Raw genomic sequence first — 14,398 nt, 5'->3', positions numbered from 1 at the left:
TCCTCAAGTATCTTTTCCTACGTCTTTTTATTATTTTATTTTTAACCTTAATTATTCATGTTGCGTTACGTATTGTCTTATGTTGTCCTCGGAAGGGGGTTTAAACGTGACACCTGGGGATGCTAACGGGTTCGGGTTGGGGCTAGCTAAAGGACCTCCGTGCCCCTGAAACGCCGTCTTCCGAGCACTCTCAAGCGGGGAGGTGTCTTTGGAACGTCCCGGTGCCCGAACCGTAGCTTCCCCGGAAGAGGGGCCGAGCGGCTGGAGGCCACTGACGGGACTTTGATTTATCGGAGGACCGTGAGGGGCAGATGGGGGGAGGGGTGTTACGGTTGTGGTACCGGGTGGCCTTTTTTCTTTGGTTCGAGAGTGACGTTACGAGAGGAAATGACTGGCATTTTAGTCCGCTCGAGACGGGCCTCGGTGCGGTTTTATCACGGTCGGTCGTTGCGGGATTTGAGTCTGATGGAAAATATGTGTGCGGCGCACTAATGTGTTACACACGTCCGATACGGTTCTTGTTGACATGAGTACTGTGATGGAAATGAAGGAGATGGTACCTGGGGGGGATGCTGGTGGTTTTTAGGGACTTGGACCAAAAATGAGAAGACATTTTTTCCATAAAAAAATGATGTGGTGGCATTTTTTAAATCCCAAAAATCCACATGGAAATAATGTTTACCTCATTGACACCATGATAATGCTTAAATATTCTTGTGATTAAAGTAGGGTAAATGACTTGAAAATGTTTTGAGCAAAAAAAAAATGAGTCATTAAAAAAATTAAAGACATACATTTAAGATTAAATTAAGTTGATATGTTTGACATTTGAACTGACAACTTGACCTTTGACATCATTTAGGCACTGTACTAGCTAAAATTGCTATGTCGGAGCATTAAACCAACTTTGTATTCACGTACTTGTTATGTAAGATGTAAACAAAAAGCTAAGTGGTAACAATCAAATTCCAGTCTCATTTTTTTATCTTCTTTCAAAATGATAACTAACAACAGAAGCTTTGAAGTTAGCCGCTCCGTTTCACAACATAGCGAGAATTGTTCCAAAATAAAGCATAATATTATAATTGAACCGGCCAAGATCTATATTACAAACATATCTAATGTCTAACGATACTATCTTGATAATATCAGGTGTTACAGTTGACAGACATTTTTTTAACTCACAATAAAATTACAATATAAAGATACATTTTGCCAATTTCCATTTTCCGACCATACTTTTTAAGCTGTTAAACTTCCTTTCAATGGTAATTGTTGTTTTTTTACACCCAGATTTATTTGAATTCCACATGCTAGCACTAAACGCTAGCTTAGCAGACCAAACATCATCACCTGAAAACCTCGTTAAGTTGGGAATCGACAATATTTTAGCTTTGTTTTGGAATCAGTGGAGATTTGAGCTCCAATCTCTACAAAAGACACCCTCAGGTCCTTTCTAACTGGTTTCTCCAGAACTCCCTGTTTTTGGGGGAAGAAGTATTTATTCATTATTACAATAAACCGTGTTGCCCGAAGCTAGCTAGTTTCGCCAACGAGTAGCAAGGATGATTGGAGCTCATTTGCTCACCGGATTTTGAAGGGTTAGTTTGGTTTGGTTTGGACTTTGAGGTCAGGGACATCAGGGACTTGGCTGGGGCTTGTCTGCCATTTAAAAGGGCGTTCCGCGAGAAATCTGCGTGGCGTGTCTTTGAGGCAAACGCGTTAAACAAAGAGCAAGGCTTCAACTGAAGAAGTAACAGGATCTTTTTACTTGCTCCAGGCCTCCTCTGGAATCACACTTTGGGTTGGATTCAACATTTAAAAAAAAAAAAAAAACTTTCCTAGTATTGTATTCGCCCAACACTTCAAAAAAAAAAGAAGATATAATAAAACATGCTCTATATATGTCTCATTTTTCTGAGATTATACTTCAAGATGATTTTATAATGGTTGTTTTCCTACTGCAAAACAGAAAATAACCAACAAATAGCAAATGTTATTTTGCTGACATCTACTGGTGAAAAAGAGTATAGCAATAACAAGTCTTATGCACATATAAGCCGTACCCTTGATTCAGTCATCATTTTTTTAGTTACAAATACGGTTTATATGGAAAAAATGAAGTTTACTAAAAACACATTTTAAGGTCTGGCCCTTTAAGAAAAAAAAAACACCTGAACATGCTTATTTATTTACTTAAGACCTATTTATTTATGTCCAAAAATGTCTTTTTCTGTATCTGTATTCTCTTGCTACTGCAACAGTCAATATCCCAAATACGGGATGAATAATTTAATCTAAAAACCCATTTTTTTTTTCAATTTTAGCACCCAATCCCTACCTCCCAAAATGACGCCATCGGTCCAGTTTCCGCTCAGCTGATCCGGCCGGCGCCGTCCCTCCAATTGACAATCAAAGACAAGAGCGCTTTGTCAAAAAGTCTGCTTTAATAAGTCCTTTCCCCCCTGTTTTTCTACCTAAATGGTTCATTCCTTTGGGCAATGCATTGGCCACATGCCTCAATTCCGTTCTTATTCCAAAGCCTCGTGCGGCCCTCCGGTGTCAGGGGGGGATCAGCTGCACCAGTCCCAACAGGATCCAAACACACACACACCCAAACACACACACACACACACACACAGACGCGCGGTGGCATAGTGGGCCGAGCGACTGGCAAACAAAGCCACTGGCAGTGCCATGCTTCTCCCTTTTCTCACGCTTGGGAAGGCATGACACCGCCGTCGCCGTGGAAGGAAGGCAAAGGGACGCAGGCACGAGTCCCCCGCACAATTGGTTTCGCCATGCTGGCCGGACATCGACAAAACGGCAGGTAGGGGAGAAAAACAACAAGCCGTCTCCGTGGCAACCGCCTTGGTTTTTACGGCTAAGGACGCTGGCTAATGATGATTGGCGACATGTTAAAGACGGGGGCGCAAGTGATTTGTTCCGTTTCCTAGACAGCCGAGTGGTGTCGTGGATTTTTGGTACGGGGAAAATGGTGGAGTGGAATGGCCGCCATTTACTCGAGTAGTTAATGTTAGAATTGTTGTGGTTCAGTTTTGTTTAGGATTAGTTCCGATTTTTTTCTAGTTTTTTTATGTGTAATCTTCTAAATATGTTTTTTTTTTATTGAATTACAAGTGAAATGAAATTTCACCTAGTTCAAAACAACTTTTAATGGATAAAAATAGTTGTAAACAGAGCTTTTTTGCAATTGTGCCCCCCTTAATGGAATACCAAAAATGGCTACACTATCTTTTCCATTCATTTTAAAGGTTTAAAAATATGTTCAGCACCAAATTAGTATCAAAAAAATATACTGTATTTTCACAACTATAAGGCGCACCACATTTAAAGGCGCACCGTCAATGAATGACATATTTTGATTTTTTTTCCATATATAAAGCACACTGGACTATTTTGAGAAAAATGAGATTCAAAGTAACAAAACAAAAACAAATGCATAAAATTCCCAGTATAGAAAGGTATGTTATGCTACCCTGTTAGCATTTGACTCCTATTTTTCAATGCGACGCTACAAAAGTGACTCGAACGAGTCCGCAATGTCTCAAACGTGTCTTTTCGTGTTTGAAGTCGCTCTTTTATTTATTCGCGGCTGTCAAAACGGAGCTCCCCGTCCTCGGCGTCCTCCCGAGAGAGCCGCAGACGATCCCGCCGTTACGTCACTCTCGCTCCGGCACCCCTTTGAAGACTCGCGCTGAGGTTTTTCCTCCAAAATGGGCTAGTGACGCTCATTGCGCTTGACGTCCCCTTTGAACGGAACAGACTCGTTTTGATTGTTGCAGAAACTTTTAATGGGAGCTTATCAAAGTCTTTAGTTCACAAAAATATGCCTTAAAATGGCGGAGTAGGGATTTTGCAAGCGGTTGAAACCAGGTCTGGGTTTTCAGACATTTGTTGACGCAAGCTAGTGGCTAGTAGCGTATATTCTCGCATATAAACCGTGTTTGTAACTAAAATATATATTTTTTCAGATGTTTGCAAAGTAACATTTGCTATTTGTTGGTTATTTTCAGTTTTGCAGTAAGAAAACAACCATTAATGGATGTTGAAGTATGATGAGATTTAAAGCTTTCACCAGATCGTGCATAAATAACTATTAATTAATTTTCTAGGATATTGAGCCGAGTAATATGCTTTTGATTCATAAGGTATCTTAAAAGTACCACGTTACATTATTTTTCTTAATATTTTCTCTTCAAAGTAACACATTTGTATACCATATTAAAAAAAATATGAATGTGGAGATGGAAATAGGGAATCAGGATGGCTTATACGCGAGAAATTGTAAAAAAAAAAAGTGTCTGTGAATGGTTTGGGGGTGGCATGGCATTCATTTTGTATCTTTCCAAAATGTCTGAATCAGTGTCTATTTTTACCCGGTCAGCAGGTGGCGTGACGCTAGTGGTCCGTACGTCCTTCCCGCCTTGACTCAGGAAGCGGCGTGCTGATTTTTTGACGCTGATTTGCCAATTATTTGCAGACATTTGGCCTTGAACCCACCCACCGACTGACGACTGCCTTTTCCCACTTTCTATTTTAATCTCAGTGGCTTGGCTTCTCTTAAGAAGATGACTGCACTTTTTTAGCATTGCTAGCTTGCGTCTGATTGTGAAATGTAAAGAATTCACTTCTTGTCCTTTTTTCCAATTTGAGGAAGTGCTAAAACCACAAAAACTGGATTTTTTTATTTATTTATTTGATTGACAGCCCGTTTTTAATGTTTGCTCTTCTCCAACAATGGTGGACACATGAATTAATATGACACATTTTAGACATAAATGAATAAATATAAAAAAATTAAATACATAAATAAATATAGATAAATGTAAAAAAAAACCAAATAAATAAATATATAAATTTAAACAAATTAATCTAAATAAATGTAAAAAAACAAATACATAATTATAAATAAATAAATATAAATAAATGTAAAAAACAAATACATAATTATAAATAAATATAGATGAATTTAAAAAATAAATAAAAAATATATAAATACATATATTAATAAATAAATGTATAAATATGCATATATTAATAAATAAAAAATACAAATAAAAAAGAACAATAAATATATGAATAAACAAGCAAATAAAAAATACATAAAAAATATATCAATAGATATATCAATAAATAAATAAGTGTGTTTCTGAAATATATAGATATACCTATACATAGATGTACATGTTTGCTCTCATATGAAAGCAAAACATACTATTATTATTCCTCATTTGGGCTATTATGGTGAGATATAACAGGCAAAACTAAAAGTTAGTTCTTTTTTTTCCGCCAAGCTCTGCATCCGTTCTTTGTGCTGAGCTGGAGCTTTGATGGCGTCTCCTAGCAACAGTCTTCAACTGAGGAACCGGCGTTGGGATGGCGGGCGGGCGGGCGGGCGGCTTGTGGCCATGTTGACAAACTACATTATCAAACCACCAAAAAAAACCGACCCAATCTGAGAAAAAAAATACTTTTTTGGGGCTAAAATACGTTTTCCCTTCTCAGATGGATAACCCTTGGACATTAAAAGTAACATTTGGATTGACGAGAGCACTTTTTCTTTGCATTTCAGGGCCAGCTTGGTCCCGAGCAAGCCTCTCAAGATGAACATGGTGAAGAGGATCATGGGCCGGCCCCGTCAGGAGGAGTGCAGTCCCCAGGACAACGCCCTGGGACTGATGCACCTCCGCCGTCTCTTCTCGGAGCTCTGTCACCCTCCCAGGCACATGACCCAAAAGGAGCAAGAGGAGAAGCTCTACATGATGCTGCCCGTCTTCAACCGGGTAAGATTTTGGGACTACCAATTCAGGGCGTCCTGTGCTTAGCTGGGATTGGCTGCGGCATCTGGGAGCATCACGGCAGCGCGCTCGTAACATAAAATTAACAAATTTACATTAACTTGAATGACGATGCAGACACACTCAAAAAATAAGTTGAATCTAACCTTACACTAAACTTCATTCTCATTTTGTTTGATATTTTGATACCTTTCTTGTCTCTAATGGCCCCGCCTCCACCCTGACTTTCAAATGCAACCAATGGAGGGTTGTTTGCTTTTGTCTTCCCTTCAAAATAAAATGATGCACACAAATGTCCTCACAATAGGATAACGCACGAGAAGTAGTATATACCCCTCTCGTATTAGCGAACAAGCTCTGCCATTCGCGCTGAATAATGTGGGAAAAAACACTGAAAAAATGCTAAGCTCCGCCCAGTGCTCGTAGAGATATTACAAGGGGGAAAAAATGGAAAAAAATCGAATTTTTTGTCTCGTATCAAGATAAATATTTGCTCAAAAATGTACTCGTATCTCAAATTACATGTATGTCAGGGCACTCGTAAGTCAAGGTATCACTATACTTATTTTTTCCTATCATACACAGTAGAACCAATGAAAGACATTCAAAACAAACCATCACAACGCCACGCATGGAAAAAATGAATGGAATGAATTCATTTCTGGATTTGCGTGGGATTTTATTGCATTTTTGTGTACAATCTTGATGATTTATATTGTTTGTGGCTTTGTTTTTGTTGATGTTAGGTTTTTGGGAATGCGGCGCCCAGCAGCATGATGGAAAAGTTCTCCGACCTGCTGCAGTTCACCACGCAAGTGTCTCGCCTCATGGTGACCGAGATCAGACGCCGGGCCTCCAACAAATCCACCGGTCAGTCTACTCTTTCAAACACTTGTGTTTATTATTATTTTCAGATGCTAATTTAGCATCGGATTAGCAACAAGTCAAATTAGCCTGACCAAATATGGCGCTGCTTTGACTATATAGATATATTAGATTAGATTAGAATTTTATTTCAACATGTATTTGGGAAATTTCTTGGTTCCAGTAGCAAGCACAGACACAGAAGACATTGTAGAACTAGTTAAAAAACATGGAGCCACACACATGGTAGCCAGGGAGTCAAATGAACAATTTAATTTATAGATGTTGTGTTAAAATGTTTGCATTTTTGTCCAGAGGCAGCCAGTCGCGCCATCGTTCAATTCCTGGAGGTGAACCAGAGTGAGGAAGCCAGTCGTGGCTGGATGCTCCTCACCACCATCAACCTGTTGGCTTCCTCTGGGCAGGTCAGTGCCTTAAAAAGACTTCCGGCTTTTATGTGGGTAATGAAAAATAAGGACAGTCATTTCATGATGCTTTATGAATTCTGGACATTTTCCGTTTTTTTTCCCGTGCTTTCATGGCAAATTAACTATTAGAAAAGCCTCATTGATAATACATCATATAGCTTGAAGCTATTTTTAAGGATCCTCCCCATGCATTTTTTTTTACGTTAATCTGCTTTTTTTTTAAAGATATATTTCTGATACAGATCCAATGTCCGTATTTTCTACCCATATCAATAATACAAAAGATAAAGTGAGCAGAAAATGACAAATATATTCTTTTTGGTACGAAAGCGAGCCCTCCTCAAGAAATGCTGTGTTTACAAAGATTACACAATGTTATGTTACTGTTTCTCTTTCCTTCCTTCCTTTCTTTTTGTCTCCTGACCAAGCAAATTTTTGCATCCGTTTGCCTTTCTTCCAGAAAACGGTGGACTGCATGACCACCATGTCCGTGCCGTCCACGCTGGTCAAATGCCTCTACCTGTTCTTTGACCTCCCGCACATGGCGGAAGCGGCTCCCCCGGCCCAGGCTCCGCCCCCACCGCCTCCGCCGCCACCGCCCGCCCCGACGTCGCCGCCGCCGCCGGCCCCCCAGGAGAAGGGCCAACCCTCCACGGAACTCCCACTGGCCGACCGTAGGGCGCTGCTACAGAAAGTCTTTGTTCAGGTATAAAAAAAAAGAAGTATAATGAGATTTAAAGCTTAAACCAGCAAGTGTACAAATATGACAACAAATAAACAGATAAATACATAAGCAATAAATAAGTAGTTTAAGTGAATCAGCCTTATAAATTACAACGCAATACAGTAAAAAAATTTGAAAAAAAAATCTGATATTTTCATTCATTTTGATTTATTTTTGAATAAAAAAACATTTTTAAAAAAATATCAAAATTAGCAATAAATCAAACAGAATGCTTTCTGTTTTCCATTTTAATTTATTTTTTAATGTAGATAAAACATTTCTTCAAGTGTATTTACTGCCTTCTGTTTTTTTTTTAAATACATTTTCATATTTTCAGGAAAATAAACAAAAAAATGGGAATATACATTTTTTTCATTCACTTCACTTCATTTATAAACATGAATATGTGCTTTTATTAAATATATTTGAATGAGATTGAGTTCCTGAATTTTGGAGTCTTATTTTTTAATGAGGTTTTCCAATATGGCGTCTTGTTTTTCAGATCCTGGTCAAGCTGTGCACCTTTGTTTCTCCGGCCGAGGAATTGGCCCAGAAAGACGACCTCCACCTTTTATTCAGCGCCATCACGTCGTGGTGTCCGCCGCACAACCTTCCCTGGAGGAGGAGTGCCGGAGACGTGCTCACCACCATCTCGCGCCATGGCCTCAGCGTCAACGTGGTCAAATACATCCACGGTAGGTGGCGCTCTAGGCCCAAGCCCCATTTGACGCCGGGCCTTTCCTCCCCGCTGAGTTGTCGTCCCCTTTTTTGTCCTCAGAAAAAAAATGCCTGTCCACCTGCGTGCAGAACATGCAACAGTCGGACGATCTGTCCCCGCACGAGATCGTGGAAATGTTCGCCGGCCTGTCCTGCTTCCTCAAGGACTCCAGCGATGTCTCGCAGACGTTGCTGGATGATTTCCGCATGTGCCAGGGATACAACTTCCTTTCTAATCTGATGCTGAGGTACGGTACCGCTCGTGGAAACAGCGCCCCCGTTATCTGTGGTGGTCGAAAAGTGTAATTGCAGTTTAAATTGATGGTATTTGTATATAAATCAATCAATTTGGTGTGGGATTAGCGTTCATCTCGCAAACAGCGCACCCATTTTACGTGGTGGTTTGTTGGTGTAATTGCAGTTTAAATTGATGGCATTTGTATATAAATCAAACAATTTGGTCTGGAAGTAGTGTTAATCTCGCAACAGCGCCCCCATTTTCTGTGGTGTTCGACTGGTGTAATTGTAGTTTCGATTGATGGCATTCGTATATAAATCAAGCAATCAATTTGGTCTGGAACTAGCATTCGTGTTGCAACAGCGCCCCCGTTATCCGTGATGGTTGGGTGGTGTAATTGCAGTTTAAAATGATGGCATTTTTTTCGAAAGTTTTTAGTATTATTGTTGACAAAAATAATATTTCTCGATACAAACAGTGTACAAACAACAAACAAATGACTAATCCACAAATAACAACTAATTAATGAATAATTCATTATATACAGGCTGGAACAAGCCAAGGAGGACGAATCACGGGACGCTCTGAAAGACCTGGTCAACCTGGTGACATGCCTGACCACCTACGGGGTGACGGAGCTGAAACCCGCCGGCCTGACCACCGGGGCACCGTTCCTACTGCCGGGATTCATCCTTCCGCAGCCTTCGGGCAAAGGTAAGACACCCTCCGGCGTCCCTCTCCGTCTTGGAAACCATTTAGCCCCTCCCCCCACCTCCCCCAGGCCAGACGGTGCGCAACATCCAGGCCTTCGCCGTGCTCCAGAACGCCTTCCTCCAAGCCAAGAGCGGGCGTCTGGCCGTCACCCTGCTGGACGCGGTGGGAAGCGTGTATGCCGCCGACCCGGCCAACTACTTCATCTTGGAGTCCCAGCACACGCTGTCGCAATTCGCCGAACGCGTGGCCCGCCTCCCCGAGGAGGCCCAGGCCAAGTACTTCCAGCTTCTGGAGTTTGTGGTCTTCAGCTTAAACTACGTCCCCTGCAAAGAACTGTTCAGCGTTAGCGTGCTACTCAAGGCTAGCGCCTCCCACACCTGCAGCGTAACCGCCGTGCGCGCCCTCTTGAGGATGGCGCGCCACGATCCCGTCTTCGGGGACGTGCTGAGGGAGGTGGGACTCCTGGAGGTGCTGGTTAACCTGCTGCACAAGTACGCTGCCTTGCTCAAGGAGCCCGCCACGCAGCAGCAGCACGAACACGATCAGGGTGAGTCGACGGGAAAAGTGAAAGAATGATTTTATGAGAAGAAATGTAAGATTTTTGCCTGATAATATTGCAGGTGAGTGCAAAAACAACGTGGCGGCCGAGGAGCAGAAGCAGCTGGCCTGGTTAGTTATGGAGACGCTGACCGTTCTCCTGCAGGGATCCCACACCATGAACACCAATGCGGGTAATAACCCATACTATTTTTTCTCCTTATCTGCACACCCCAAGAAGATTAAGATTCATATTTAAACTAGGATTCAGTACTCAATTGAACAGAAAGCCAAAAATGCAACACTGTTAGGGCTAATACCGCAACATCAAAATAATCTTCAAGCAGAGAAGTGTGTGTGTGCGTGTGTGTAAAAGTGTGTGTGTGTAAAAGTGTGTGTGTGTAAAAGTGTGTGTGTGTAAAAGTGTGTGTGTAAAAGTGTGTGTGTAAAAGTGTGTGTAAAAGTGTGTGTGTAAAAGTGTGTGTGTAAAAGTGTGTGTAAGTGTGTGTGTAAAAGTGTGTGTGTGTGTAAGTGTGTGTAAAAGTGTGTGTGTGTGTAAAAGTGTGTGTGTGTGTGTGTGAAAGTGTGTGTGTGTGTCTGTGTGTGTAAGTGTGTGTAAAAGTGTGTGTGAAAGTGTGTGTGTAAAAGTGTGTGTGTAAAAGTGTGTGTAAGTGTGTGTGTAAAAGTGTGTGTGTGTGTAAGTGTGTGTAAAAGTGTGTGTGTGTGTAAAAGTGTGTGTGTGTGTGTGTGAAAGTGTGTGTGTGTGTCTGTGTGTGTAAGTGTGTGTAAAAGTGTGTGTGTGTAAAAGTGTGTGTGTAAAAGTGTGTGTAAAAGTGTGTGTGTGTGTGTGTGTAAAAGTGTGTGTGTGTCTGTGTGTGCAAGTGTGTGTAAAAGTGTGTGTGTGAAAGTGTGTGTGTGTGTAATTGTGTGTGTGTCTGTAAGTGTGTGTAAAAGTGTGTGTGTGCGTGTGAAAGTGTGTGTGTGTGAAAGTGTGTGTGTGTGAAAGTGTGTGTGTGTGAAAGTGTGTGTGTGTGAAAGTGTGTGTGTGTGTAATTGTGTGTGTGTGTAATTGTGCCTGTGTCTGTGTGTAAAAGTGTGTGTGTGTGTAATTGTGCATGTTTGTAAGTGTGTGTGTAAGTGTGTATGTAAGTGTGTGTGTGTGTGTGTGTCGTATGTGTCATGGTTTATCTTGAACCTACATAAAGGAACTAAAAATGGAAATTAGCCCTGGGCTACAATCTTACATATTTCTGTTCATTAACATGATTCTAGATATGTTCATGAATATATAATAAAGTCAAGGCTATTTCCTTTAGCAAAATCTCCAAATGACGTTTGTTCTTGTAACTTTCCGCAGCTCTTTTCCGCGAGTTTGGCGGCGCTCGCTGCGTGCACAACATCGTGAAGTACCGTCAGTGTCGCGAGCACGCGCTGCTCATCATCCAGCAGCTGGTCCTGTCGCCCAGCGGCGACGACGACATGGGGACGCTACTGGGACTCATGCATTCGGCGCCGCCCGCCGAACTGGCGCTCAAGGCCGACATACTCAGGGTGAGCGTTTGCCATTGGCCGGCTAGAGAGATGGTCACTAGTCCCGCCCCCTCACCCACGTGATTTTTTGTGCTCAGGCCCTGCTGGTGGTGTTGCGCGAGAGTCACCGCACGCGCACCGTCTTCCGCAAAGTGGGCGGTTTCGTGTACGTGACGTCTCTGCTGGTGGCCACGGAGCGCTCGCTGTCCCCGTCGTCGTGCCAGTCGGGACGCAACTCCAACCCGAATCCCAACCAGAACCAAAACCAAGTGTTTGAGCTGCTACTCACCGTCTTCTGCACGCTGACGGCCGCCATGCGCTACGAACCGGCCAACTCGCACTTTTTCCGTACCGAGATCCAATACGAGAAGCTGGCCGACGCCATCAGGTAATTATTATTATTATTTTAGATTAGATTAGATCATTGTATTCATCCTGTTTTTGGGAAATTCACTGTTACTGTAGCAAGAGGGTGAGAATACAGACACAGCAAAATACACCCTAGACATAAATAAATAGGTCATTAATAAGTCAATAAATAAATAAAGACCAAATTAATTATTTATTTAATTAATTAATATATAAATAAACAAATACAATATGCATATAAATTAATAAAAATATACATTCATAAATATGTAAGTTAATAAATATATAAATATATAAATGAATAAATAAATACATATATAAATGAATAAATGCAAAATTAAATTAAAATAAATTAATTTAAAAAATATGAATAAATACATTACTAAATTAATTAAAAAAAACGTCAAAAATATATGAATTACTTCATATATATATATATATATATATATATATATATATATATAAATGTCAAAAAATATGAATTACTTAATACATAAATATATTAATAACTGTTCTGATCTGTATGTGTTTTCATGTACCTTATTTTCTCGCATGTATGCCTTATTTGACGCCCCAAAAATGATGACTGAATCGACGGTACGGCTTATATGCGCATAAATAAGACAAAACACCATAACGCAAGACGAGGTGGCCGATACGGTCATTTATTTCAGAATAGAGAAAAGATAAACATATAAAATACGAAACAATACTTGAGTGAAATTGTCAAATTCAACCATTTTAGGTCAATTTTAAGTGTATGGCTTATATGTGGCTTATATGCGCTAAAATCCGTATTTCCCACTTTTGCGCCGTTGCGATTTTGTGTTCAGACTGCTGGGCTGCTTCTCGGACTGCAAAAAGCTGGGCCCCACCAGCGTGTTCCCGTCCAACTCGGAGCCCTTCCAGCGTCTCCTGGAGGAAGAGGCTGCCCCCGGTGGCGACAGCGTGTGTCCCACCCTCCGACACTGCGCCAAGCTTTTCATTTACCTTTACAAAATGGCCACCGATTCCTTTGACAGGTACAGACACAGCCTCACTTCCTTTCGCCTATCTCCTCTCCTTCTTTTCCCTTCCCTTACGCGCTATACTAACTCTTCTTCTTGGTGTGGCTTGCCCACGTGCGTCCAGTCGGGCGGAGCACGTCCCCCCTTGCCTGACTCACGAGACTTCGCTGCCCTCGCCGTGGGGTACACCCGCACTTACCCGGAAAAGGTACTTGCTTTTGCTTGTCTGCACGCCATTTTTTCCTCTCTTTCTTTACTGGAGCTGTCAAAGAATATTCTGTAGCTGACAATGCTAGTTTCACCAAGCTAGGAAATGTGCTTTTTGTATGAAAAATGGGGAAAATGTGCAAAAAAATTGGCTCGCCGTGAGAAAGAAAAACAGGAAATGTTAATAGTTTTGGTTTGTGGCTTATTGACATTTTCGGAATTTCGATAAATAAGTTGTGCATTTTGTAAAACGTTCTATTATTTTGAAAGGTCAGTAGTGTGCTCACTTCCTCTTCAATTCTTTCACTAAAACCAAAAAGTCAGTCATCGTCAATTAGATTTTTGTATATTTTTTAAACTTTTTTTGCAAAAATCAACTACATTAAAAAGGAACTATTTGAAAAGTATGAAGATCATCAAAATATCAAAATTCTACCCACAAAATGTTATTTTGATAAAAAAAAACTTGGGCCCAATTATTGGCATTTTTTCAAAGATTGGAACCCAATAAAAAAACAGCATTTCTTAAAATGTATTCATTTATTTTGGTTTTTAACTCTCAACATTTTTACCCAGCATATTTTTCAAGCTGTATACAATCACCACGCCATAATATGGTCTGGCTTTTTTTCAGGCACGGCTACCACGGTTCCTCGGCACCCCCGGCGCCCATCAAGCTGCTGACGGAGCTGAAGGTGCTCTCCTCCAACCCCGTCCCATCGGCCCTCTCTTCCTCGTCGTCGGGGGGCGACGTGGTGGTCATCCACCCGGGCGCCGTGCTGGCCATGGTGGACCTGCTGCCCTCTGTCTCCTCCCAAAGTCAACCTGAGGTACGAGGGGGGCGCTATTGAGCCTTGGACCAATTTAGATATAATATTTAGATTTCTTTTATTTTTATAAATGGATTAAAAGTACAGGATTAAAATCTCTGAATATTCAGGTTTTTTATAGATTTAAAAAATAGAAATTTTAGCTTTTTTAAATATATTTTTAGATTTGACAATGATTTTTGAAGAAAAAATGGATTAAAAAATGACAATTATTGATTTAAAAGGTGGAAAATCAGGAAATATAATATACATCTATACTCTTCATTTTAATTTGATCCTAAAACAAAAAGTCGTCACTCATCATTTACTTTCCCGGGCCGCACAAAGTGATGGGGCGGGCCACATTTGGCCCCTGGGCCGCCACTTTGACACATGTGATTTAGTTGGTAGTTGTGTGGGGACTTTAGAACG

At 41.1% G+C, this 14,398-nt stretch overlaps 1 protein-coding gene across 1 annotated transcript in view; it reads left to right on the top strand.

Moving 5' to 3' along the window:
• The first annotated feature begins 2,706 nt into the window (after positions 1-2,706).
• The window catches only part of wdfy3 (WD repeat and FYVE domain containing 3), a 35,505-nt gene continuing 23,813 nt past the window's right edge, over positions 2,707-14,398 (top strand). The window contains exons 1-15 of the mRNA XM_077714737.1: positions 2,707-2,830; positions 5,597-5,807; positions 6,569-6,692; positions 7,002-7,111; positions 7,575-7,820; positions 8,341-8,533; positions 8,617-8,803; positions 9,341-9,507; positions 9,575-10,054; positions 10,128-10,238; positions 11,402-11,595; positions 11,673-11,962; positions 12,777-12,965; positions 13,075-13,158; positions 13,792-13,987. Of these exons, the coding sequence (XP_077570863.1) occupies positions 2,730-2,830; positions 5,597-5,807; positions 6,569-6,692; positions 7,002-7,111; positions 7,575-7,820; positions 8,341-8,533; positions 8,617-8,803; positions 9,341-9,507; positions 9,575-10,054; positions 10,128-10,238; positions 11,402-11,595; positions 11,673-11,962; positions 12,777-12,965; positions 13,075-13,158; positions 13,792-13,987 (2,883 nt within the window). The 5' untranslated portion in view covers positions 2,707-2,729. The remainder of the gene's footprint in view (positions 2,831-5,596; positions 5,808-6,568; positions 6,693-7,001; positions 7,112-7,574; positions 7,821-8,340; positions 8,534-8,616; positions 8,804-9,340; positions 9,508-9,574; positions 10,055-10,127; positions 10,239-11,401; positions 11,596-11,672; positions 11,963-12,776; positions 12,966-13,074; positions 13,159-13,791; positions 13,988-14,398) is intronic.

This window comes from Stigmatopora nigra, chromosome 4 (genome assembly GCF_051989575.1).
Source record: "Stigmatopora nigra isolate UIUO_SnigA chromosome 4, RoL_Snig_1.1, whole genome shotgun sequence".
NCBI classification, from domain to species: domain Eukaryota; kingdom Metazoa; phylum Chordata; class Actinopteri; order Syngnathiformes; family Syngnathidae; genus Stigmatopora; species Stigmatopora nigra.
The sequence above is the reverse complement of the archived record's forward strand: the minus strand, read 5'-3'. Positions and strand labels throughout refer to the sequence as shown.